This window comes from Hemitrygon akajei, chromosome 22 (assembly GCF_048418815.1).
Source record: "Hemitrygon akajei chromosome 22, sHemAka1.3, whole genome shotgun sequence".
NCBI lineage: Eukaryota > Metazoa > Chordata > Chondrichthyes > Myliobatiformes > Dasyatidae > Hemitrygon > Hemitrygon akajei.
In genome coordinates, this window is record NC_133145.1 from 24,619,910 (window position 1) to 24,647,186 (window position 27,277).

The window sequence follows — 27,277 nt, forward strand, 5'->3', positions numbered from 1 at the left end:
TCCAAGTACCCAAAATCTACATCCTTTACAGCACTGATTAAACATCACAAGTAAAATGCCGATTAAAAGATAAATTAATTTCCAAACTGATGACCAATCAGCTGATTGATTAAGTATAGAAGTCAAGTATTTGGAGCAAACACCACAATCAACAGTGCACTGACAATGTCTCCTTGATTGGTGATGAAACATTTGCAAATGGATTGCCAAGATCAAAGAACAGCTCAACCCAACCATCAACCACCTGAGCGACACAGCATCCGAAATATTTCCATAAAATATTTGTTGATGAGAGGTCAGAAGTAACTAGCAGAATCTTAAACACAAATATACTAAACTGAATAAAACATTACTGACTTAGAAGATTTTCCAATCACTTCAGTAATTTAGATCCAATTTGCATTACATGTTACTATCAGTTATTAGCTCAAACAGGAGAACTAAAAGTTTTTAACTTTGTAAAACTGCCTTAAGAATACTGGCTCCCTCTGCTTTTGGCAATGAAAGAAAATAAAAATAACCAGTCAAAAAAGGACTGTGTCAACAAGAGTACTGCTCTGAACTATAAATAATCCAGAAATTGGAAAGTTCCCATTTCCAATAAAACTGCCAGATTGGTGGTCCACATTTCTACTGAAAATATTGTTTTAGAAATTATCTTTTGTATCTGTACTAGGTGTTTTGAAGTATAGTGCAAATAATCTTTCCATTCCACTGAAACTTTTGAAGGGAAAATATCTCTAAACATTCTCGTTTCTTGGGTACTGTACTAACAAAACCTCTGACCTATTCCAAATCAATTGTCTAATTGGTTGACAATTATGAAGAAGCACATCACATATAGCTTTTCCTACATAATCAAACACATCCTACCATTCTTCCGCTCAGTGAGAGGTGGCAGTGGTTGATCTGTCTGCGCAGGCAGATCTTTCATTTCCGAGGTCATGCAGTCACTCTTGGGATTGCAATCTTCTGCCTTCCCAATAACTGGATCAGAATTCTGGTCCGAGCCCCCATTTTTCGTCACTCCATTCAACTTGCTCGGAGTGGGAGTTGCTTCCGTTGATTGCTCCACTTTGAATATTTCGGCTCAACAAAATTCATTAAAATTAAGCCAACCTGCAAAATAAAATATACGAGTTATTGGGTAGCTCAGTGTTTCTGTTGCTTGTCTTAACTTTAAGAATAATATATTTTCTTTTCTTAGTTCATGTAGGAGAGTATCTATTCATAATACTATGTTATCCTCAAGCTGGAGGATGAAGAGGGTTAGGGTTGGAGTGTTTATGTCTTGGCTTCAGTAAGCAGTCAAAAATAAAGTCAATTTGCTCTCATTTATCATCAAGAAATAAACTATTTGCTGAAAAAGCAAAAAATTGTGAATTTATTACAGAAACCAAACCAAATTTTCCCAATAAAACAAGCAATTTCTTCCAAAAAATTGACATGTGGAGAACTGTTACGTGCACATTATGTACACAAGATGAAGCTCACCTGCTGATAGCAGCACAGACACCAGTTTAATTGACAGAAGTATTACCCAATTATCTCCATTCTGGGCAAAGTACTGTACTATACATGCAGTGGCAGTTTATTGGGTGCAGGAAATACTAAATAAAGTGGCCACCGAGTGTATTTCTGCATTCTGTGGTGGGGGCAGGGGAGGATGAAGAGAAGCCAACACTTGCCGAGCTTTGTAACACCCCCAAGAGTAAGCTTATGAGACTGTGCAGGGCAAAATGGCGTAGAGAATGTAGCAGAGACAGAGAGACAGGAACTGAGCAGCACACATAAAATGCTGGAGGAACTCAGCATCTATGGAAAAAAGCACAGTTGACATTTCAGGCAGGACCGAAGAAAAAAGCTGAGGGATTTGGAAGGTGGGGGGAGGGGAGAGAGAAACACAAGGCGATAGATGAAACTTGGAGGGGGAGGGATGAAACAAAGAGCTAGGAAGTTGATTGGTGAAAGAGACAGAAGGCCATGGAAGAAAGGAAAAAGGGGGCAGGGGAGGAGGAGCACCAGAGGGAGGTGATGGACGGCAAGGAGATAGCATGAGAGAGGGGCAAGAGGATAGGAAATGGTGAGGGGTGGGGGAGGGGGTTGAAGCAGTTCTGGAAATTTGAGAAATTGATGCTTATGCCATTAGGTTGGAGGCTACTCAAGCTGAATGTAAGGTGTTGCTCCTTCAATCTAGGTGTGGCCTTATTCTGACAGTGGAGGAGGTCATGGATGGACATATCGGAATGGGAATGGGAAGTGGAATTAAAATGGGTGGCCACTGGGAGTTCCCACTTGTTCTGGCGGATGGAGCATAGATGCTCGGCAAAGCAGTCTCCCAATCTACATGGGGTCTCATTGATATACAAGAGGCCAGTTATGGCCATATACTGTGTTCAGTGCTCCTGGTGCTGCTTCTTATTATCGGAGTGTCGAGGCCCTCTGACTAAGGCACGTGTACGGCAGTTCCCAGACAGAGGCCCAATGCATGTCCTCACGGTAACAACTACATTGGTCCCAGGCAGTAGATGGATCTTCCAGGGGCTAGACAGGCTCATTACATGGACAAAGGCAACCTTCAAGCCAGAGAAATCCAGGTCTCTGCTGTTAAGGATTCATGGACAGACTCCATTTCCCCTTGGATGGTATTGCTATCCCATCCATCTCTGAGAAGCAAGTCAAGAGCCTGGGGAAGATCTTTGACAGCAGTCTAAGAGATGTGGCTGCTATCTAGAAGAACACCAAGATGTTAGAAGACTGGCTCACCAGTGTGGACAAGTCAGGCCTATCTAGCAAATTCCAAGGCCTGGATCTACCAGCATAGGATCCTCCTTTGAATCCTCTGGCCCATTGTGGTGTTGGAGGGACCCATGTCAACAGTTCAGACCCTTGAAGAAAAGACTAATGGCTAGCTTTGAAGATGGCTGGACCTCCCACATAGCCTGAGGAAGATGAATAAACTGCAGTTTCTCTTCAGAAGCCTGACTGAGGGGTATTTGGATTCCCATACTGCTGTTGCATAGAGATTCCAGTCATCCCAAAGTCTCCACAGCAAGCACTGAGGTCTAGACAGGTGGGAAGTGGAAGGTCCAGAATGCAGAGGAGATGGCTGAGGCACACCTGAGGCAAAAGGATCTGGTAGGGACTGAACAGGCAGGGCTGGGTAGCTTCCTTTTAACTCGCTTTGACTGGGCCCAGGGCATGGACAGACACAAACTGACTCAAGTAGTGGTGCGAGCAGCTGCTGAAGAAGTGCGTACCACCAGGATGGTCGGAATAGGGCAGCAGGGAGCATGGACAAGGTGGGAGGGTGCACTGAAGCAGAAGAACTCCTGATCCAACACTTGGCAGGCAGAACTCCAATGCATCAAGTTGATGATCTAGGTTGTGTATGACATCCTGCCTTGTCCAGAGTACCTTTGGTTGGGGCAAAAGTGAGGCACCATCATGTCCTCTCTGCCCTGGCAGAGGAACTCTCCAGGGTTTTCAGCAGCTGCCCAGAAGCCCTGGGAGAAGGCCGCTGCTGCTGGTGCTATGACCTGGTGCTGAAGGCAGTGGAAGAAAATACTTCCCTGACCATTAGCAACAGAAAGATCATGGCCTTTGTTAAAGATGGAGACCAATCACAGCCTCAGCCCAGATCACCAGCAGCCTTGCTCGCCATTGCGTCTGACTGGCAACTGGAAGTCAATCTTCGCAAGCAATTAAAGTTCTCTGACTTCTCATCATCAGCATCACTGAGGACTGACATGGTCATTCTGTCTGAAACCTCAAAGCAGGTGGTCATGGTAGAACTGACAGTGCCTTGGGAATACTGGATCAGAGATGCTCTTCTGCAATGCACGGTTTTTTGTGTTACCGCTGCCTTCCTGTCATCTTCACGCAAGGGTGGAGGACATGATGTGAGCCTGTAGAGGTGGGCTATAGAGGTTTTGCTGGCTGCTCGCTGTGCAAAACCTGCTCTCTCCTTGGCATTACAGGAGCTGCAAACAGCAGAGCCATCAGGACTGTCTGAACACGCCTCTGGATGGCCATGGATCAAGGAGTGTGACCCATTGACCAGTACTGCTGTGACACAAGTCAGGGCCTGATCAATCCTGGCTGGGTCGCCTGGGCAGGAGTGTTTGATGTTAAAAGAAGGAGACGCTCTATGACCCCAGGTTACACCAGTGATGATGTGTCCCAGCGCATCCTAGGATTAATCTCAGTATCATGTTCATGGTCTTCTGCTGCTGCAGTCCATCCACTACCAGGTTCAACGTGTTGTGTGTTCAGAGATGCTCTTCTGCAAACCACTGTTGTAATATGTGGTTATTTATGTTACTGTTGCCTTCCTGTCAGCTTGAACCAGCTTGGTCGTATTCTCTGACCTCTCTCATTACCAAGGCATTTTTGCCTACAGAACTGCTGCTCATGGGATGTTTTTATTTGTTTCTCACACCCTTCTCTGCAAGCTCTGGACACTGTTGTGCATGAAAACCTCAGGAGTTCGGCAGCTCCTGAGATATTGAAACCACACCGTCTGGCACCAACAGTCATTTCATGCTCAAAGTCACTTGGATCACATTTGCTCCCCTTTCTGATGTTTGGTCTGAACAATCACTGAACCTCTTTCACCATGTCTGCCTGCTTTTGTGGACTGAGTTCCTGCCAAATGATTGGCTGATTGGATATTTGCATTAATGAGTAGGTGTACAGGTGTAGCTAATAAAATACACCTGAGTGTACATTGCCTTTATGTAACACCCTGCCCAGACCCACTCCACCTATTCTCAATCCATTTGATTGAGTAAGATGCAGGATATGGCATAATAATAAAACTTGGGATTCTAAATGCTCCCAGATTATAGAAGGTCAGTTTGCCAGATTCTGACAAGGAGTCTTGGACCTGCTTCTCTTTCACAGATACTGTCTGACATGTTGAATCTTTCTAACGTTTTTTGTTCTTATGTCAAATTGGGAACTGGGCTGTTGGTTGAATAGAGACAGAACAAGATATGTCCTGTAGTTGTTTTTTTCTCTATTATTTGTGTGCTGACAAAATTATTTGAAAACCTTAAAAGGTGTCTTGATCTTGTAGTGTACGTTATTAAGGTAAAAAAAATAGATCTGCACATTATAAATTACACCGCGGAGCTTGGTAATCTCTGGGCTGGGATTTGGAATAGGATAAGGAAAGGCAGGTTTATGGAAATCCTGCCTCACTGCCTTCCGATGACAGAATGGGCTTTGCTATTTCTGGCTCTTGGTGTCCATTTTCTGTTTATAAATCTCCACACTAAAAGCTCAAGGAGCTGACACCTCTGCTCAAAATTAAGCAGATCATGAGTAAGAAAAATCGACCAAACTTAATAGTTCTCACAGTGTTTTAGGATCAGGTTGCCCTGCCTTGCTTTCTGTTTGGCTGAAGATTGAAGATTTATTCCCGTGCCTACATTTTATGCAGTTTGCTATTCAATAATGCAATGCTTGGATTAGCTTTATTGATTGATACACATCTGCCCAAATTGCCTTTATAATTAGGACTGTCCAATTATATCTTGTAGAGACTGATGTGAAATAAAAAGGAAGCATTTTATTCCTGTCTGGAATTATTCTATCAAGAATCTCAGGCTGTGACCACTTCTGTTACTTAAAGAACTCTTCTGGACATTTTATTTTTTTGCTCAAAAATAAGTGACAGGCATTCCTTCAAGTTAAGGTTCTCTGAATTTGTTTGTAGTCTCAGTTATTGTGCGCAGAGTCAATTTACAATTCCGACACAATTTGATTACATTTATTTGAAATTCCTGACCACATTTAAGAGGAGAGGAACGTGCCTCACTTCAAGATTTGCTGCCAACATATTAATTTACAGACTCTTAAAAGAGCAGGTCTTGTACAGTCTCCAGCTTGCCATAAATATTAACGCCACTGTATTTGCTTCTCTGTGCACTTTCAGAGATCCATCATTCGTCCACAAAACACATCATTAGGATTTTACCCTACTAATCTTTTCCATTATTTTGCAAAAACGAATCTATTTTTATTGACTTCTCTAAATCTTTACGTTAGCAGTCCTTTCGGCTGTTTCCTGTGTGTAAATTAAACACACACTAATTACTCCTCTATAGATCACCTAATTAAGAATTATTCATATGGGAATCTTGGTCGGTCGGCAGACTGTTGATGACATAAGTTGATTCTGAAACTGTAGTCAGACAGAATACACATGCTGCCTTGCAGAGGTTAGCTTCTGGCCAGCAATGGACACTATACTGAGTTTTCTCTTAGTTTCACGGGCACTGTATCCAGTTAGCAGCCCTTAGTAAGGTCAGTAATCAGATTGTAGAATTCAGCACAAACTTGAAAATGTACTGTAACCAGAACACATTTGCTGTCTCACAAGCACAGTAATCAAATCACAAATGATCATGCAGTCTTGGTTTTACTGTGGAGCCCATTGTTTGTTTCAGCTGGGCCTTTGGTTTAAGTTCTTATGTTCTGTTTGCCTGTTGAGAGATTTTACACTCTTTCAGCATTTACCACAATTCATAGAGATATCCAAATTTTCATTTCAATTCTTTTGTGCAAGATTTTGATCTGTAATAATTAATGCTGTGTATGGAATCGTTTTTTAAAAACATTTGATGAAAAGCAATTGCCAAGTTGCTCCATAAAGTCACAAGATTTAATACAATTTCAGTATCCCTTATCTAAAATTCCAAAATCCGAAAACCTCTGAAATCCAAAATTATTTTGAGCACTGACATGACGGCACAAATGGAAAGGTTCCCAGGCGATGCGCCGATCTCTGCACACCACAAACAGTTCTGAGAAGAGACCTCACCAATGTAATGAATAGAAGTTAATGAGAAATAGAAAAACACTGCTTAAAGCATATATGTCAAACTCAAGGCCCGCGGGCCAAATCCAGCCTGCGGTGGAATTATCTTTGGCCCGCGAGATAATATCTAATTACTATTAAAGCTGGCCCCAGTAATTGAAGCGCCTATGGCGTATGATATGGCTAATGCTGAGTTTATTCAGGTACCAGGTTTTCAGGGTTTTTAGTGTTTATTCGGCAGTCTTCTTCATAAGAAACGGAATTTGTAAAGTGAAACACTTTGTAGTTATAGCAAAGACTGAGACACATGAGAGCAGGCTGAAAAAACGGAGGCAACGAAAGCTGCGTTCGCACGCGTCCGACTGATCCGGCCCGCATGAAGCTGCATTTTGCTCAATCCGGCCCGTGACCTAAAATGAGTTTGACACCCCTGGTAAAGTGAAAAATGAAGATCGTCACTGCGTTTGAAAGAACAGATTCACCATCATCTGAGTGAACATAGGCCGTTTAAACAGTATGCTGATTGTGAAACAAGCAAAAATATATATCATGCTAAGCTGAAAATTGAAGATAATTGTTTCATACACAAAATGATTAAAAATATTATATAAAACTACCAACCCCCTCCCCCCAATCGTAATTGCTGTGGAATGAGTAGCTGTTAGAAATTAATGGCAGATATGAAGTCTATCGCAGCGCTGGAACCTGGTAGTAGACACGTTCTGGGGTGGTCATTCAGCTCCTACAGTCTGTGGAGGACCTAGCTCCATCACGTTAGACTGTGCTTCCACTGCAGACAGTTCACTCTGAGCTTCACTCCAGCTGTACATAAGCTGTATTTGTAATGTGAATAGATTTTGTGCTTAGCCTTGGATCTCATCCCCAAGGTATCGCATTATATAGAGTAAAATATTCCAAAATCCAAAACACTTCCAGCCCCAGCATTTCGGATAAGGGATGCTCAACATGTAACGTAGCAAAATGAAAGTTAACATTTATTACGTTCTGATGTTACTGCAGTTTAAGGATGTCACGTGGGGGATGAAAGAAAGGAAACCACAGCACATTGTGCTTGGAAGGTTTGCCACCTGCCATCTAAGAAGAGCACCACATCAGCATCAAAGCCAAGGCCATCAGTTGGCACTGTGCCAGGCATTATTGCAACTTCCAGAAACATAAGATTGTTATTGCTTGTGTCTATGTCATGTAATGAGTAGCCCGAAACAAGACTGAATGACTGAACTTAAGACTCTCACAGCAGGGGTTGTTCTCTTTTGCCCTTTCAAGCTAGATTGAGAGATGGGTGAGGTGTGCAGAAGAGTTGTTGTCCCAATTAGCAGATGGTTTGAAGACAAGAAGTGTCAGAACAATCAATATTGGGGGCTGTGAACTAAAACCCTCTCTGCAGAAAGTTGTGCTTTATAACTTACCACTTGTAAAGTCGTGCAAAAGCAATGTTTTGGAAGAAAATTTTAATGACCATAATTGGCAGGGCAATGAGAGGGCATGGAGAAATGACATTGTATGGTTCTCTCCAAAAGGAGCCAGCATAGATTCAATTAGCTAAATGGCCTCCTGAAACATGTTGAAGATTCTGTCATTTCTGCCGACTGCTATTTAACTATTGATCAATCTGGATTTGAATACTGGCATTTTAACTTGGGAGTTCAAGTTTGATGCCGGACGATAAGTACAATGCACCTCAGATGCGGCGCACTGCAAGAATTTTCTCTTGCTGTTGACTGACCTGCTGTTTATTTCCAGAATTTGCAGCTTTAATTCTAGATATATGAAAAGATAGAATTAGTTATGACTAACAGAAGGTTAGTTTTGAAAAAAGTTATCTGCACCATTTTACAAGCAACTTCTGCCTTTGATCTATCAGATCTGATGCATTTGTTAATTAGTGATGAACTCTACAGATAACTCAAAGGTCAAACATGTAAAGAATTATTTAAGTACAGTTGCCTTTTGTAAAATGAACAGCAGAATCGTGGCTGTTGCCTTATGCAACAACTGCTCACAGCATTGGGTTTCCCATTGCTCAGCCAATCAGAGCAAAAGGCTCAAAAGCCTCTGTTCTAATGTATTTGCTAAATGCTGAGTTTGTTTTCATTAGAATTCTGAGGCCAGTTTAACACAGTCTGACAAAAGCAGCTTTATTACTAATCAGCTTAACACTTCCAGCAGCTTTTGTCACGACTGAAGTGAAACAAGAAACCCTGCGGAAGAACTGAGTGCCACAAGCAAGTCGTCACCAGTGCCTCAGAAGTCTGTAGATCACAGCTCCCTCAAGCAAAAACATATTCAAAGAGTTAGCTACAAGTATCAAACAGGTGGCCTTTCACTAGTCTCAATGTTTATCCCATTCTGGTGTGATTGTGATCTTCCACAATGTTACAATGAAGCCCACCACAAATGTGTGGAAAACTCATCTTCCAGCTGGGTACATTGTTCTCCAGTTTTAGGTAACTAGTTTTCTCTGTATCAGAACTGCTAAGACATCCGCCTGTTTTACTGTCCCTGTTGGTACAGCTGGGGATGGCTCATAGCCGTGCTAAAAGAGTGTCATCACTCTAACCGCTAACACTAACCTTTGTGACTAGGCTGCACCCTATCACAGATATTCCCTTCATCCTATCCATCTCTCCTGCAACTCAAAATCATCATTACTTATTTCTTTCCTAGCTTGACAAAATGTCTCCAGCCTGAAATGTTAACTCTGCTTCTCTTTCCATACACATGCTGTTTGACCAGCTGAGTGCTTTCAGCACATCTATTTCCAGCATCTGCATTTCCATTATTTGTACACTGTGGCTAGAAAGCGCACACATAAAGATATGCACACATCAAAAGCACGTACAGTACATGAAAACAGTGCTGTGTTATTGTCACAAGGGAACAAGGTTCATGCACGCAATCCGTGATCCACTGGCCCTTTATTTGGATATGTATAGGCCTCTGTTAGTCTTGATAGACCATGGATTTCCACCTTGGAAAGTTTCCAGGGCGCAAGCCCGGGCAAGGTTTTTTTATATAGAAGACCAGCAGTTGTCCAAGCTGCAAGTCTCCCCTCTCCATGCCACCGATGTTGTCCAAGGGAAGAGCATTAGGACCCATATAGCTTGGCACCATGTTGTCGTCACAGAGCAATGTGTGGTTAAGTGCCTTGCTCAAGGAGACACAAGCAGCCTCTGCCAAGGCTTGATCTAGCGACCTTCAGATCACTAGATGAAGGCCTTATCCACTTGGCCACGCGCCAACACTATTTGGATATGTACATGAAGGTGGCATGGTCACTTTACAACATCAGTGATCACTGATCAGGGTTGAGTTCCTCCTGCTGTCTGTAAGGAGTCTGTACGTTCTCCATGATAACAGGAGTTTCTTCAGTGTGCTCCAGCTTCCTCCCACACTCCAGAGGCATACGAGTTAGGGTTAGTGAACTGTAGGCATGTAATGTTGGTGCTGGAAGTGTGCTACCACTTGCATGCTGTCCCCTGCACATCGCAAATGAAGATGCAAGTTGCATATTTTACTGTTTGTTTTGATGTCTCAATGAGGGGAAAAAAGCTAATCTTTAAAAACATAGCCATGCTGTTTGCACCTGCAATGCCAGCAAAATTTAAAGGTTGTTATATAGTTTCAGCAATCCTTATCCAAAATGCTTAGGGTTGGCAGTGTTTTGGATTTCAGATTTTTTCAGATATTGGAACATTTGAATCTATATAATGAGAAACCTTGGCGATGGGACTCAAGGCTAAACACAGAATTCATTCACATTACAAAAACAGCTTATGTACAGCTGGAGTGAAGCTCAGAGTGAACAATCCATAATCAAAGCACAGTCTAACGTGATGGAACTAGGTCCTCCATAGACTGTCAGAGTTGAGTGACCATCCCCGACCATGACTATCATTGGGTTCCAGCACTGAGATTGGCTTTGTATCTGCCACTGATTTCTAAAAACTGCCCATTCTACATCAACTACACCAGGAGGGGAGATTGTTTTATATAATATTTTTAATAATTCTGTGTATCAAACAATAATGTGTACATTGAACCATCAGAAAGGTGAGTTATCAGTACCTGAGCCAACCAGGTGGACAGTCAGTGGCTGTTTGGCATCACCATCATTCCCAACTCTGAATTAATGTGCTAAGAGTAAGCAGCCTTAGTCTTACACTTGTTCATCGCACAAATGCACTGATGCAGCTGTTCAGCATGTTAGATTTTCATCAGCAAACTCGTCAATGAATTCCTCTGCTGCTTTGTGACCAGCAGACACATCTTTAAATCATCTCAAATCTTTAAAAATTTAATGCTGTGCCTTTGCTTAAACTTCTGCAACCAGCCTGCTGAATATTCACAATTACTTTCAATCTTCAGTTCATTGTGATAGATCTTTGCTTGTTTCACGATCTGCGTTATGCTCACTCTGACGCTGACAAATCCACTCATGCGCTACACGATCAAGATCTTCATTTGTTGCGTGATGCAGTGTTTTGCTATTTTTCATTAACTTGCACTCATTATATATGTGATGCCACTTCTGAGAGCTGTTTCGTGGCTTGCAGAAACCTGTACATCACCTGGAAACCTTCCCAGCGCCCTGTGGAATTTTCCATTTGTTACGTCATCTCAGTGCTCAAAATAATTTCGAATTTCAGGTTTTGCAATTTCGATAAGGGGTGCTGAACCTGTATTCCTAGGTCCGATATAGCTTTAGGTGGCTGGAGTACTCAATGATTTTGAAACTTTAGCTGGTACTGTTCAAGCAGTCCATGCTGGTACTATTGCAGGATGTGGATAGCAGTGGACAACTGATAAGGTGTGGAGAGTTGGGATATACGTGGGACTAGACACCCACTTCTCTTAAGCTGGACTGGAGGGAGGGAGGCATATGTGGACATGGAGTGGGTTGGAGCGTCAGTTCTCCCCTCCAAAACTGTAGGCCTCAGCTACAATATGAAGAGAAAGCGGAGTTACTGTTACCCTGGAACAGATTTGTCCAGTGTCTGCTGTAGCAGATTCCTCAACAATGATGTAGTTTGGATTTGCCCTTTGAAGAGGGTTCATGCTCGCTTGTCACTCCCTTTAAGGTCTGCTCCCCCTGTTGAGATCCACAATGCTTCCTAGTTGCATAGTAAGATCCAATGCTTGCAACTTTGGATGTGTGCTAGACACTGTCAGCTCCCTGCCTGGCATCATTCATGCATTGCCAGGACTTATTATAGGAAACAGGTGCAATTCGAGATTCAATATTGTTTAATTTCACTTCCAGTAAACAAATGTAAAGGAGAACAGGGTAATTGTCACTGCAGATCTGATGCAGCACAAAGAAACACAATAAGATAAAAGGACATAATAAAGTTAAATACACAATATAGCTGATAGACACAGTTTGAATGTCCATAAAGTGACACTAGGCACAGGAGTGTCTGTACATAAAATGCCTCTGACAGGAAATGATAAAGTAGTGGTGGTTGGGGTGTGGAGGGGTGAGCTGTTGATCAGCCTGACTGCTTAGAAAAGTGACTGATTTGGAGTCTGGTGGTCCTGGCGTTGTCGCTAAGTAGCTTTCTCCCTAACGGGAGTGAGATGAGCAGTCCGTGAGCAGGGTGGGTGAAATTCTTTACGGTGTTTTTGGCCCTTTTCTGGCAGAGTTCCGTATCTATGTCCTTGTTGGTGGGTGCCACTGATGCATTGTGCAGTTTTGCTTACCCGTTGCAGAGACCTACTGCTTGCCGCAGTACCATGCAGTAATGCAGCTTGATAATGTAAAGCTGCTGAACACGTTCGAGGGCAGAAGGTGCAAATCTCAGTTAACCATTGATGTTCCTTCTCAATTCAAAATCAAGCACAACAGGTTATTTTCTCAAACAATTCTTATGTATACGACCATCATTTTGAACTGCTTGATCTAAAATATTTTAGTGGTTGCAAACATGTTGCTAAGATTGTAGATATGAGGCTTAGCAGATCAGAGGAGGGAAGCATTTAGGAATGTCTCATTCTAAAGTTTGCTTTGAAATGTTCTGATTTAATAAGTGTTAGAAAAATACACCGTTAGGCTTAGGGAATTATGGAATTCTAATCCTTTAATGACTAGATGATGTAGTAGGTTTCATACTGTCCGTTCACCAAATTGATCTGCATTCAAAATTAGCCTCCATTAATGTAATGAATGTTTATTTTCCCCCTCTGTTGCTGGAAGGGCCACATATGACATAAATTTGGGATGTCTCTCATCGGAGGGAAGGATCCACAGTAAAAACTGCCCCTAATTTGGCATTCAAATTAGCAAAGCTGTTTTCAGAGAGGACTCACAAGAATGGCTGTCAGGAGAAATACAAAAATACCACATAGTGTCAAATTTGGGCAAAATGAAGCACAGACAGTGCACGCCAGCCAGAGCACTAATTGTTCGATAGATGGGATCCAGGAGGAGAGAGTGAATTGTACTGATAATTGGCTCAGTAATAGGAAGAAGAAGATGAGGGTTGTTTCTCAGACTGACCTGTGTCTAGTGGTGTGCCACAGGGCTCTTTGCCGGAACCTTTATTATTTGTAATTTATGTAAACATTCTGGATATGAATGGATAAAGCGAGTTTGCAGCTGATACTGATACAGATGTGTAGAAGTGTAGAAGTGTCAGATAGTGTAGCAGATTTGAAAATTGAAGGGAGATCTTGATCAGTTTAAAGTACATCTTTTATCTAAGTATGTATACTACATACAAACTTGAGACTTGTTTCCTTACATGCAGCCACAAAACAAAGAAACTCAATAGAACCCATTTTTAAAAAGACCATCAAACACCCAGTGTGCAGAAACAAAAACAAATCCTGCAATCAAAATCAAGTCAGCAAATAACCTTCAGAACTGAAGTTCACAAAAGTGATTCCATGGCCACAAAGCCAATTCAGGAGCCCATTAGTTGTATTGGAGTATAAAAGTATAAACTTTAACTATGAAGTCAGTTACTTGCTATGAATGTACTCAATTTAGTAGAATGAAATCTTAGGAATGTAGAGGTAACTAAAGAGCTAAAGAAATGTAGATTAGAACATTGCTCAGTTCTGAGTTTTCCTATTTGCTATGCATGTATTCAATTTGGTAGGAGACAGAGATCTTAAAAATGTGGAAGACAATGGTGTGTTAATGAGAGGTAGCTAAAGAACTAAAGAAATGTAGATTAGAACATTGCTCAATTCTGAGTTTATTATTTACTATGCACAGTGTACGTGCAGCACGTGTAAAATGCAGCTAGAGTTTGCTTTAAAAGCCGCTGTGTCGGAGGATGGGGGGGGGGGGGGGCAATCAGCGACTAGTTCAATGACTGTCTCAGCTTTGATTTGCAAATTAAACTTTAACCCTTCTTGAAGAATCTTCTGCGTCTCCTGGTCATTTGTAAGGCTCGAAAAACCACGACAGTTGCAGGTCACAGTCTCAGGAGCAGTGATCTGAACTGGATAGTCCCTCGCCTCTGGCCTTTTCAATCTAGCCCAGCACTTCAATCACTCAAACCTCAACTGGCTCCTCACTCTTGAACCCGGGCCCTGCTGCTTCGATATGCTCTCAGGTCCGGGTCCTGCTGCCCCGATTCAGCCCCTATCTGCCCTTTCCCATGCTGCCCAGCACTTATATTGGTCAACTCTTGGGTCTTTCCTCACTCTTGGGCCCGGGGCTAGGCCCTGCCACCTTGACTCTGCCTCATCTCCGTTCGTCCCGCCTCGCTTCTGCTGCATCAAATCGCCCTATTGGCTTACTCCTCGCTCTCGAGCCTGGTCCCTTCCACCTCGATTCGGCCTGTTACGCCACACCACAACCATTCTGCACTTCTGAGACTTCAGCTCACACTGCAAAAATGCCAGAACTCAAAAGCTCAACCCAGAAAGGGAAGTCACAGGCTACTGATTGCAGTAATCATATCCAAGAAAAAGTGCGATTAATACAGTACTTTAGTTTCGTTTATTTTGGTTCCTACCAGCAATTCGTCCCATCTAATGCAGGTTGACAACTGGCAAGTGGCTTTCAATCTAGATATATATGAGGTTTACATTTTGGGAGATCAAACCAGGTTAGGACTTGCACAGTGAATAGAGAGTCTGTAATGGGACAGAGGGACCGAGAGTACAAATGCATAGTTTGAAGAAAGTGGTGTCCCAGGTAGATAGGATGGTGAAAAAGGCTTTCATCAGTCAGGGCATTGAGTATAGGAGTTGCGTTGCAGTTATATAAGACATTGATGAGGCTGCATTTTGAGTACTGTGTACAATTTTGGTCAGCCTGTAACAGGAAAGACATTATCAAACTAGAAAGAGTGCAGAAAAGATTTACCAGGATGTTGCCTGGACTTAGGTCTCCAGTTACAAGATTGCATAAACTAAGACACTTCTCCCTTCAGCATAGGAAATTGAGGGTGTCAGTATCAATATAGAGGTTTACAATATCACGAGAAACATAGACAGAATGGCCAGGGAGGCAGGTGATAAAAACAAAAGGTTTAAATTAGAGGCGAGATATTTAAAAAGGGACATCACAGCAGCTTCTTCAAACAAAAGGTGGCATTTGGAATGAACTGCCAGGGAAAGTGGTTGAGGTGCACTCATTAGCAATATTTAAAAGCCATCTAGATAAATAGAGGGCAGGAGAGTTTTGGAAGGCTATGGGCCAGACATGGGCAGATGGAACAACCTCTCTGGGAAACAAAGTTGACATGGACGAGTTTGACTGAAAGCCCTGATTCCATGTTGTATGACTATGACTATGTGATATGTTCTGATGAGGCTGGTAGTGAGGTTTGTTGAGAGGACAATTTTGGAATATTCTATTGAGGAAGATATATATGATATGAATGTGCTCAATACTGACACTTTATTTCTGAAAGAGATCCAGTCCTCAGTATTCCATGCCCTTTCTATTCCCTCAAACACCCATTCCATCCTAAACATCTCAGTGATACAAAAGGGAATGCCAATCAGGGCTGGATGAATACTGGGTGTGGTGATTTCCACACTTATAAACAACCTTCTATAGTTTGTCAATTGTTTAGCCAAACATCGTTATGAACACCAGAAATATTACTCATCAAATATACTTGAAGTTAACAAGACAACAAGGCTTTTTTTCTAATTTACATTAAATATAGCCATAATGTAGCTATTCTGACTCCCATTTCAAGAGAACTTTGTAACTACTATGTATATCTACATTTTGAATCTTTTCTTTGCTAAATGTACTGATTGCATTTTACTTTAGAAGAAAACTTCAGACAATTATGAAAACAGCACTGATGAATAAAAATACCCAGTTAATGATCAAAGATTTTTAGTGAGAATTTATAAAGTATTGGTATGTTTGCCAATTCTATTTACAATTTTTGAGTCAGTCATTTATATAGTGGAGAGGTAAAAATCCATGGATGCTACACATATTAATTTCTAGGGTATCCTAAAGTTTATTGGCAATATGCAGCAAAAAGGAGGTAACTTTTTACATGAACTAAAACTTTATCAATTTAACAAATATGTGAGATGCAAGAGAAAAGGGGCTGAGGAGGACATTCTGAGATTGGGAACATATGGTAAGTGGTGCTTATAGAGGTCAGATATGTATACGATGTCAACATTATTTATTGTCTAGGTCCCACTGCATGCCGCTGGGAGTTGGTTCATTTTCAGGGAAATACAAATTGAACTGGAAGATTTTTAGTTAACATCCCCATTTCTGACCTTATGATGGGACAGAAGGTCATTGATGAAGAACTGAAGAAGATTGTGCCTCAAAAACTGCCCTTTCACAAGTCTACCATGCTAAGGGGATGAACTCTTGGCCTCAATTCTTTCAGTACAGTAACTCTGCCATTAATTCACAGGAAATCTTAAGAGCTTTTCTACTGTCACATTCCTTCACTTAAAGATCTGTGTTTCTTTTTGGTGTCCTTTAGTTTTTGTTTTCTTACTTTGTGCTTAAGAGACTTTCAAAAACTCCCCTGTAAGCAATGACAACAGCGAAAAAAATCACTACACAATATCATTTTTCTTTCACCATTGGTTAATCTTATTAAGATTACTGATAATGCTTCAAAACAACATCAAGTACCCAGCCTGGGGTCCATAGACCCCTTGCTTAATGGTGTTGATTCATGGTAACCCCTGACCTCGTGGATTAGTAGGCCTTCTCAGTTAAAGAGGATTTGACAGGATGTTTGGTCAGGTGAAGTATTTTAGTATGTTGTGAATGAACTAGTGTAAGATCTCCCCATTACATATCCTGTTGAGTCCAATCTAGAATAAAAGACTTGTATTTTGTTGAACAAACCCATGCTTTGGTAAATAGTGTGCAGTCATGTCTTCAGAATACTATCTGGCAACCTCTAGCATCTCTGGCAAGTCAGGCTGTGAGATAAAATGTTCAGAGCAATTTTACAATGGTCAAGATAACTTCTCTAGCTTTCAGAAGGCAAGATAGGCTCAAATAGATTTTGTTTACAGGGCTATTAAGCAGGGCTGAAGCTTTTACATGATGTCTTTGAGAAATAATGCAGCTTTCATGTTATCTGTTATCACATATTAGCAATCAATCTATTGAACCACCTTTTTAAAAAAAATTACCACAATATTGCCCTGTGCTAATAGGATACACCAAAGAAATGCAAAAAAAATCAATTTTCTTCAGCCCAAAGTATCATTTGGTTGTGTTTCCTACACCGGTGAAAATAAATATTTTGATAGCGTGGTTAAAATTCACACTATCTATCCTCACGAATATAGAATTACTTTGGTTAGTATGAGATATGATGGATTAAAGAAGGCAGAATAATACTCTTTCCATTGGAGAATACATTATACAATTATGAACATGTCCTCTGGCTTAGAGGACTGAATGAATGTTTATATGTGATTGCATTTTATTGACACAATTAGTGTATCATTTCGTATACGAAGTCAACTAAAAACTTCCGCAAAGATTGCAAAGGGGAGGAAATATCATAGTGTTCACCTTACTGCATTACCTTACTAGTCAAAAAGCAGAAAAGTCCAAAGGACCACCATACATACAGACACAACTGGCAGAACTCTTGCAGGAAGCTCAAAAGCATATAGAAGTTACAATCACCCAGATTTTGTGGTTGTTATGACTGCAGAGCAATTTCCATTTATTTTCATTATACCGTGAAATTGACACTCCCTAAACGATTTCTGCAGACTCATAGTTTGGCCTAGCAATCTTGCTTCGCTTCAGGGTTTCACTACCACTTGAAGTTCTGCTATGTCCTTTGCAACTATTTGCCAATTTTTCTCAATTTCAAAGGAAAATATGTGAATTTATGGAGATTTCAGTTAGTTATAGAGTAAAACATGCTAAAAGTGCTGCACATTGTTTCAAGAGATGCCAGTCAGTAGTGGTGCATTAAGCCATAATTATAGCATTGCAACTTACATAGGCCTAATAAAAACCATGTAATCTATCTGCATTTTACATTATTTCGGCTAGAACTTTAAAAACATAATGATACATCTTCAGTCTCTAATACTAACCACTAAGTAAGCTATTGTCTATCTATGTCTGGTCTACATTATTAACTTTAACTGGGGCCAAATATTCCAAGATGAGTATTAAAGTTCAAAGTTCAAAGTAAAATTTATGATCAGAGTACATACATGTCACCACAGACAACCCTGAGATTCTTTTTCCTGCAGGCATACTCAGCAACTGTAAACAAGATCAATGAACAACAAACTATGCGAATGCAAATATAAAAAAATAGCAATAACTTTCGAGAGCATGAAAGAAGAAGATAAAGAGACCTTAAAGTGAGATTGTTGGTTGTGGAAACTCTAGTGCAGAGTGTAGCTATCCTGTTTTGTTCAAGAGCCTGATGGCTGAGAGGTAGTAACTGTTCTTGGACCTGGTGGTGCTGAGGCATTTCTACCTTCTACCTGATGGCAGCAGCAAGGAAAGAGTGTGCTGACTGCTGAGGATCCTTGACGACAGATGCTGCTTTCCTACAACAACATTTCATGTATACATGCTCAATGGCTGGGAGGGCTTTACTGGGCCAGATCCACTACCTTTTGTAGGATTTTCCACTCAAAGGCATTGGTGGTCTCATACCAGGCACGCAGGCAGTCAATACACCTTCTGCCACACATCTACAGAGGTTTGACAAAGTATTTAAAAACATGCCAGATCTCCGCAGACTCCTAAGGTTGATACGTTCTCACGTGTGCATGCTTACATGCACTTAATGTAAACAACTAAAAGTTTGGGAGCTCATTCAGCTTCTGAATGCTGTGATCATTTTGATCTGGTGTTTGACAGCAATCACTATAAGAAAAAGGAAATATGAAGACCAAAGAGACATTGGTCTCTTCCAATTCTTTATTAGAATGATTTCACTTCTTTTTGTTTCCATAGATAGATAGATAGATAGGTAGATAGATACTTTATTCATCCCCATGGGGAAATTCAACTTTTTTTCCAATGTCCCATACACTTGTTGTAGCAAAACTAATTACATACAATACTTAACTCAGTAAAAAAATATGATATGCATCTAAATCACTATCTCAAAAAGCATTAATAATAGCTTTTAAAAAGTTCTTAAGTCCTGGCGGTAGAATTGTAAAGCCTAATGGCATTGGGGAGTATTGACCTCTTCATCCTGTCTGAGGAGCATTGCATCGATAGTAACCTGTCGCTGAAACTGCTTCTCTGTCTCTGGATGGTGCTATGTAGAGGATGTTCAGAGTTATCCATAATTGACCTTAGCCTACTCAGCGCCCTTCGCTCAGCTACCGATGTTAAACTCTCCAGTACTTTGCCCACGACAGAGCCCGCCTTCCTTACCAGCTTATTAAGACGTGAGGCGTCCCTCTTCTTAATGCTTCCTCCCCAACACGCCACCACAAAGAAGAGGGCGCTCTCCACAACTGACCTATAGAACATCTTCAGCATCTCACTACAGACATTGAATGACGCCAACCTTCTTAGGAAGTACAGTCGACTTATGCTCAGACTATTCATTCTAGATCATCCGATTCTGATGTTCAGTAGTTCCCGTCAGTTCTTTATACTATCAATTAATTTACATAGCCTCAGTCATGGCCAATGTCAAAGAGCTCTACTTCAAAATTAGAGAATTTGCTGAAAGCAAGATAGAAGCAAAGTACAAGTAAATTCTTTTTCTTTGCAATTCAGATATTTAGAAAACACAATGAAGATTTGGGATTATCAGTTTATTTTGTACATTTTAAAAGTTAATAATTAAGTATGATTGTTAAGTGAAACCAATACAGTTATGTAGGTTGGATCATTTTAATTTTAACATCCTGAAATTCTTTCCTGAAATGGAACAAAGGAGGAAAAGCAAAAAAAGTTACCTAAATAATAACAAGATAATTTCTATCCTTCAGTCAAAGAGTACCAGATGAAAACAGTGTTTTGCTATTTCTCAAGAGACAGTAAAAAGATAGTTTCTTTAGATCCAACCACTGTGCTGCATATTTCTTTAATTTTACTGTCTCACTGCACAGTTCCTAATTATATTCCTTCTCAGCCTTCTGGAAAAATAGTTTTCTTACTTGACTGACTTAGCCTGTTTACTTACAAACTTATTCTAGTTCAGTGAAGTTTACAGAGATGAAGGAAGATGAATTTAACTACCGTACTTTTTTTTTCCTGTTGGGTCAATCCTTCAGTGTGATTTTATTGTAATTCAACAATTGAAAGACTGAGAATTAATTTTCCATGTACCCGTAACAAGGAAAAAAATGATTGGAGCCAACTTAAGATGGCAAACTCAAGTAGTGCTTTATATAGCTTTGATTTATAAATAGGAAAATTAACAAAGGAAAAAGAAGGAAGGTACAGAATGCATGAAATATGTATGAGCAAATGTGGTATAATTATAGAACCCATCTTCCATACCAATTCTAAGCAATGTCACTGCCAACTTCTAATGTTTTCTCATAACATAATTGCTATCTCTACCTTAGTAAAGCATTAACAAAAATGTTGGGCATGGTGGAAAGAATTCATTTATTCACTCTAATCCCTGTGACTGCCATGATTTTTCCAATTGTAGTCAACATTTCCATGCTGTCAGCACTTATTCAACCCATGGAAGCTCAGAAAGTAATGAATAGCAACAATAAAGTGTTATAGGAATTTATTTTAAAGGTTACTTTGCAATTATCCAGATCCTCCAAAACACTATTGCCAGTGACTAGTGAATGCTGTTTTGCAAACTGCCTAATGTCATAATAAATGTCAAAGAGCAGGGGGAAATGTGTTATATTTTTTAACTTGCATCACTACTATAATGCATATGCAGGTCCCTATGAAGACTCAAATGTAAGTATTAGAACTGACATGTTTTCACCAACATTGTACATCTTCAAAAAAATTGGGGGTGGTCTGAGGTTGGTTGGGTGTGTGGAGGAGTTAATTAATTTCAAAATGTTTTGAGAGAGTATCACTACTTTGGTCAGGAGCAAGGTAAACGCATATCAAGAATTGGTAATTGAAAGTGTTTCATTTCCAATTGAATAATTACAATAATTGCAACTGGCAAACCCTTTAAATTGTATGCTTTGTAGTTAATAAACCATGATGATCCTGGATGTCCTGACTGAAGTCTTTTGTTTAGGCTCCTAGTTAAATAGCTATGAGTTTGGAAAGTTAGCTCCTTGATACGTGCCAGGTATTGCAAACTTGCCTGTGGGATGTGGGTTCATAGATTTCTTTGTAATTTTTTGTTGAAATCGTTAGGCAAAGTCTGTCTAGACAATTTTACATCCAATAGAAATGCAAATAACGAATGGAAATTGCAAAGTTTTGCAGGTTATTATCAGAACATTTTTCTTATCAGAATATTATAGAAGAAGCTGTTAATATACGAACATGCTTTGGTCACAAAGAAGTTATCTGTCTCAACATGCAAACCGTTACTTGCTTGTATTGCATCCTACCTAAAGGTGCACACCCCACAGCTGCCATTTGTTTGTTCGTAAAAATTTTAATTCATGGTTGAACTGTCAAGTTCACTGGCATCAAAATATCTGAGTCACAATGTTCTGTGATGAGATTCCAGGGAAGCATATGATCATATAATCTAGGCTGTCAGTGCAGTGGTGAAGAAAAGTTGAACTGACAAGGAGACATCAGCTTCATATGGTGTCAAACTGAAGTCCCATTTGAATGTGAAAGATTCCACTTGCATCTGGTGAAGATAAACAGAGAATTGCCCTAATGCTCTGACCAACAATTATCCATTAATTAATATATGGAAAGTGGATTTTAATACAATTTGATGGCTCTTTCTGCCTGTAGATTGGCTTAACAATAATTGGAGGCCAACTTGATTGACTGTAAATTTCTTTGAAATGCACCGAGGATACACAAGACATGAAAAGAAAACACATTTGTTTTCTTTTCTCCTTTCTCGCCTACCCGTACTTTTAGGGACAAACAACTGAAGAAAAAAAACATTGATTCATAAGAGAATCATTTAACCATAGAATTGAGCACAGAAACTGGCCCTCTTGGGTAACTTCATCCATGCTGAACACAATGTCTACCTGGGCCAATTCCATATTCAACTTCGGAATAAAACACTAAATGTGGGGAATTTTTAGTAGGTTGAGCAGCGTGTGTGGAGAAACATTTCAAGTTAATGACCTATCATTGACATCAATGACATGCTGAACACTTAAACAACAATTGTTTTATTTCAGATTTTCTGCATCTGCTGTGTTCTGTCATTTCACTATTAAAGTTTGGAATTGGTACTGAAATTCAAGAACATATTCTATCACTCTGCCTCAACATATTGCTAAGTGCTTAAAACTGCTATGTAATAAATTGTGCTTGAATTATTTTGGAAAATTGAAATTATACATTCCATGGTTCTGTAAAGAAAAATGAAAGTGCACGTTTGAGGAGATGGAGCTTTTGAATAAGATGAAATGGCCTATATGATAAATTGCCAGTATCCCAGCTTTTACATTTAAATAGGTCTGCCTGTCTGAATTAAATGAGTTCGACACATTAGGTAAACCTAAAAGGACTCGATGATAATTAACTTTCTTCCTAAGGTAATCATTTAAAACCACATAAAGTACACAGACAATGAGGCATCGGTAAAATATTGTAGGTGGAAGAACAGGGTTATTCTTTTAAGCACATTTGCTGTCCCTTGAAACCATAACTGATTTATGCATTAGATGCACGATGTCTTGGGTACAACAAATCAGTTAAACTCTATCTACAGAATGTCAACTAATGCTGCCTCTTGTTAAACAAAATGATTCAAGATCTTCATCAGCTTTTTCTCAGAAGTATTTCTTTTAACTTCACCCCTTTAAGTTCCCTTTTTCTATATTTTACTAACTAGAGTAAATGATTTCTCTATATCCACTAAAATCCCTTCAGCATTTTCAACCTATAGAATCACAAGTTGGTCTGATTTCCCACTGCCATTCTGGTGAACTTGCTCTTAAATTTTGGGAACATGTGGTGCCATAAACTTTATTCAGCTGCAAAATGCTTTGTGATATCTGAAGTTGTGAGGGACAGAACACATGTTTATCTTTGTTTCCTTTAATCTGAATACACAAATTTCCACTCGTCCAAACATTGCTTCTGTTGTACGTGGATGACTATTTCCAACAAAAGAGAGACTAGCTACCCATCTTTGATATTTCATGGAATCAACAAGTCTTCCTCCTTCAACATGCGGAGGGCCACATTCACTAGAAATTCAACTGGGCCAGCTCTAAGAGCAATCAAAGTCTGACTATCCTGCAGAGACTTACTTACTTCTCGATACCAATAAGCCTCTCTATCATCTAAAAGGCAGGACAGTGATTCCAGACCTGATGAAGGGCCTCGGCCCAAAACGTTGACTCCTTATTCTTTTCCATAAATGCTGCCTGAATTTTTGAGCTCCTCCAGTGATCAGGATTTCCAGCATCTGCAGAATCTCTTGTGTTTAGGACAGTGACTCCACTTACCTAGACAAATCCTGCAGCAAATGCACACAAGGAGCTTGCATCCACCATCCAAATGTCCATTCCTTCTACCAAAAGTACACTGTTACTGCATTGTGTGGCATCAACAGTGTCATTACTCACCTAGACTAGTCCAGCAACACCTTCTCAACCTGTAATCTTTACCCCCAATCACTAGGCAGATGCTAACACCATCACCTACAGGTTCTCATTCAAGCTGCACACCATACAGACTTGGAAACCTATTTCCATGCATTATACAAATTTTGGACCTTCTTTCCCAATAATGCTGTGGGAGTATGTCTACTCGAAAGACTGCAGCTTATAGAGGTGTACAAGATGATCAGAGGCATTGATCGCGTGGATAGTCAGAGGCTTTTCCCCAGGGCTGAAATGGCTAGCATGAGAGGGCACTGTTTTAATGTGCTTGTAAGAAGGTATAGAGGAGATGTCAGGGGTAAGTTTTTTACGCAGAGAATGGTGTGTGTGTGTTGAATGGGCTGCTGGTGATGGTGGTGGAGGCAGATACAATAGGGTCTTTTAAGAAACTCCTGGACAGGTACATGGAGCTCAGAAAAATAGAGGGCAATGGGTAACCCGAGGTAATTTCTAAGGTAAGGACATATTCGTCAGAGCTTTGTGGGCCAAAAGGCCTGTATTGTGCTGTAGTTTTTCTATGTTTCTATGTTCAAGATGGTGGAGATACTCCCAATCATGGTCATAAACTTAAAAGTATTTCAAGATGAGCAATAAGGGATACCTAGATCCTGAAAATAAATACATAATAAGCACAAACACAGCTTTACCTACTGACACAGCCCTAATTGCAATCAAAATATGCCAACTAAACCATCATCTCTAGAGTCTGGCTAAGTGAAGGGAAGACATACGGTCCATATCTCTTATCATCGTTAGCAAAGAAAAACCACTCTGAGGAGATACGTGATGAATACCAGACTCTAATTTTACAGGAAACCTTGGGAGCTACTCTGTTATCTCCTGCGGACGACAGCATTGCACTATTTTCAGTGCCTGACACCAGAGTTATGGCCTGAGAACTTCTTTGGTGCCAGAAAGATTTGTGAATTGGTGGCATGTACTGGACCAAAGATTGCAATCTGTTGAGATCCATGCCCTACCCACCTGTAAAAATGGATAATACCTGATGCTCAAGGTATCATGTTCTGTAGTGTGCCTTGTTCACTCTCCATGGTAAAAGGCTTTTCCTATGTGTACTTGAAGCAAGCCTCAGAGGGTACTGGATAGGTTATGGATCTGAGAATGGAAATCATGAGGAAAATGGTTGTCAGGTTGAAGAAATATGGAGAGTAAGATTATTAGCTGAAAAGGAAGGAATCAAGACTTCAAGGACTGGGTCATCTTAGGCTGGGAAAGGGTCATAATTAGTTGCTTGGGCTTTAATCGGTCAAGTGCAGATGATGAGAATGGTGATTAGGTGAATTGAAGTAGTTCTGACCTGTTTGCTGTTTGGGGATGGTCTTTAACTGAGCTGAAACTTCACAGTGAATATTAAACATTCTAAAATTCAATTATTTATCTCTAAGGGAGAGGAAAATATTCAATAATCTGGTCTAACAAGTTTAAGTAATTCTGCGCATGATTCCACTTCATATATTGAGCATTAAGCTGGATGTATTCACTCAAAGAATATCAATGCTGAATCATCATGCACTAATTGTAGCACTCATTAGTGGGATAGAAAATTGAATGGCGTAGATCAAAGGGAATTAGTTTTCTAAACAGCCATCAGAAAGAAGAATTGTTGTATACTGGTATTCGTGCCTGTGATGGAGATTGTGGACAATTTTGGGGAGTCCATTAAATCCACCTATAGTACTATGCTGGAAATGTAGAGGAGATAGGAGAGTATAGTGTTCCAGAAACCTGGGACAACAAAATGCATTCTGGGAGCTTCGGGGATAGCAATGGCTTCCTAAGTGACATCCACAACTGCATTATCAAATCCTTTCCCATCAAACTTAACACAACAATGTTCAATAACTTTAATGAAAATATTCAGGTTGTCGTCATGTCAAAAGGGACCTCACAGATGTTACATGCAGAACAAAGGGCTGTAAAGAATGGTAGTCAACACCTTTCTTTCCCAGAACTTTCACGCTTCTCTAAAAGATAAATTCTTAAGACCCAGCTTTTGAATTCTTTGGAATCAGTTGAGAAAGAGGAGTTTGAAGTTATTCTTTCACATTTGTTAGGTGATTTTTGGAAAGACAGTTAACTCGCATTTCTTGATGAACCACTGGTAAATTCCAAGCACCCATCTCTAAAGTTCCATCATGAACAACATCAGTGAACAACAGGTGAAGGTAAAAGATCAGGAGAAATGGTCATGTGAAATGTATTCTGATATATCAATGACTTGTATTTTCATTGTAAGAAATATTTTTATATTCATATTGAATTTAACCAATTGTCCTAAAAAATTTATACACTGTGGCAAGCTTTTGATAAAGGTTTGAGATACATCTGATGAGTAGGTTTGTTCAAGCCGTTGAGGAGGGTGGAAACCGGAATGAAGGGACTCAGGATAGAACAGATGGTAAAAAAGCAAAGATAGCATGCAGTCAGATTGTCAGGAGGGGCAGGGAGGTGATGGGACTTAGTTGCAGCCAACAGGCTGAGTATCAAATCATTACGGATGCAAAAAGAAAAGATAGTAAATACGGTACTTAAGGTGTTGTATCTAAATCCGTATAGTATAAGAAATAGGATGGATGATCTTGTTGCAATATTACAGATTGTCAGGTATGATGTTGTGACTATCACTGAATCGTGGCTGAAGGTTGGTTGTAGTTGGGAGCTGAATGCCCAAGGTTACACATTATATTGGAGGGATAGGAAGGTAGGCAGAGGGGGTGATGTGGCCTTACTGGTAAAGAATGGTATCAAATCAGTAGAAAGATGTGACATAGGATCGGAAGATATTGAGTTCTTGTGAGTTAAGAAACTGCAAGGCTAAAAGGATGTTGATGGCATTTATATACAGGCCTCTCAACAGTGGCTGGGAGGTGGACCACAGATTCGAACAGGAAATAGAAAAGGCCAGTGAAAAAAGGCAATGTTATGGTAGTCAAGGGAGATTTTAACGTGCAGGTTGATTGGGAAAATTAGGTTGGTAATGGATCTCAAGGGAGTGAGTTTGTTGATTGCCGAAGAGATAGTTTTTTTAGAGCAGTTTGTCGTTGAGCCTACTAGGGGATCAGCTATACTGCATTGGGTGTTATGTAATGAACCGGAGGTGATTAGGGAGCTTAAGTTAAAAAAAACCTTAGGAAACAGTGATCACACTATGATTGTGTTCAACTTGAAATCTGATTAAGGAGAAAGTAAAGTTTGATGTAGCAGTATTTCAGTTGAGTAAGGGAAATTACAGTGGTATGAGAGAGGAGT

At 40.2% G+C, this 27,277-nt stretch overlaps 1 protein-coding gene across 1 annotated transcript in view; it reads right to left on the bottom strand.

Annotated features, from left to right (window-relative positions):
• myocd (myocardin) overlaps positions 1-27,277 on the bottom strand; it is a 654,082-nt gene that overhangs the window by 212,127 nt on the left and 414,678 nt on the right. The window contains exon 5 of the mRNA XM_073025871.1: positions 874-1,119. Within this exon, the coding sequence (XP_072881972.1) occupies positions 874-946 (73 nt within the window). The 5' untranslated portion in view covers positions 947-1,119. The remainder of the gene's footprint in view (positions 1-873; positions 1,120-27,277) is intronic.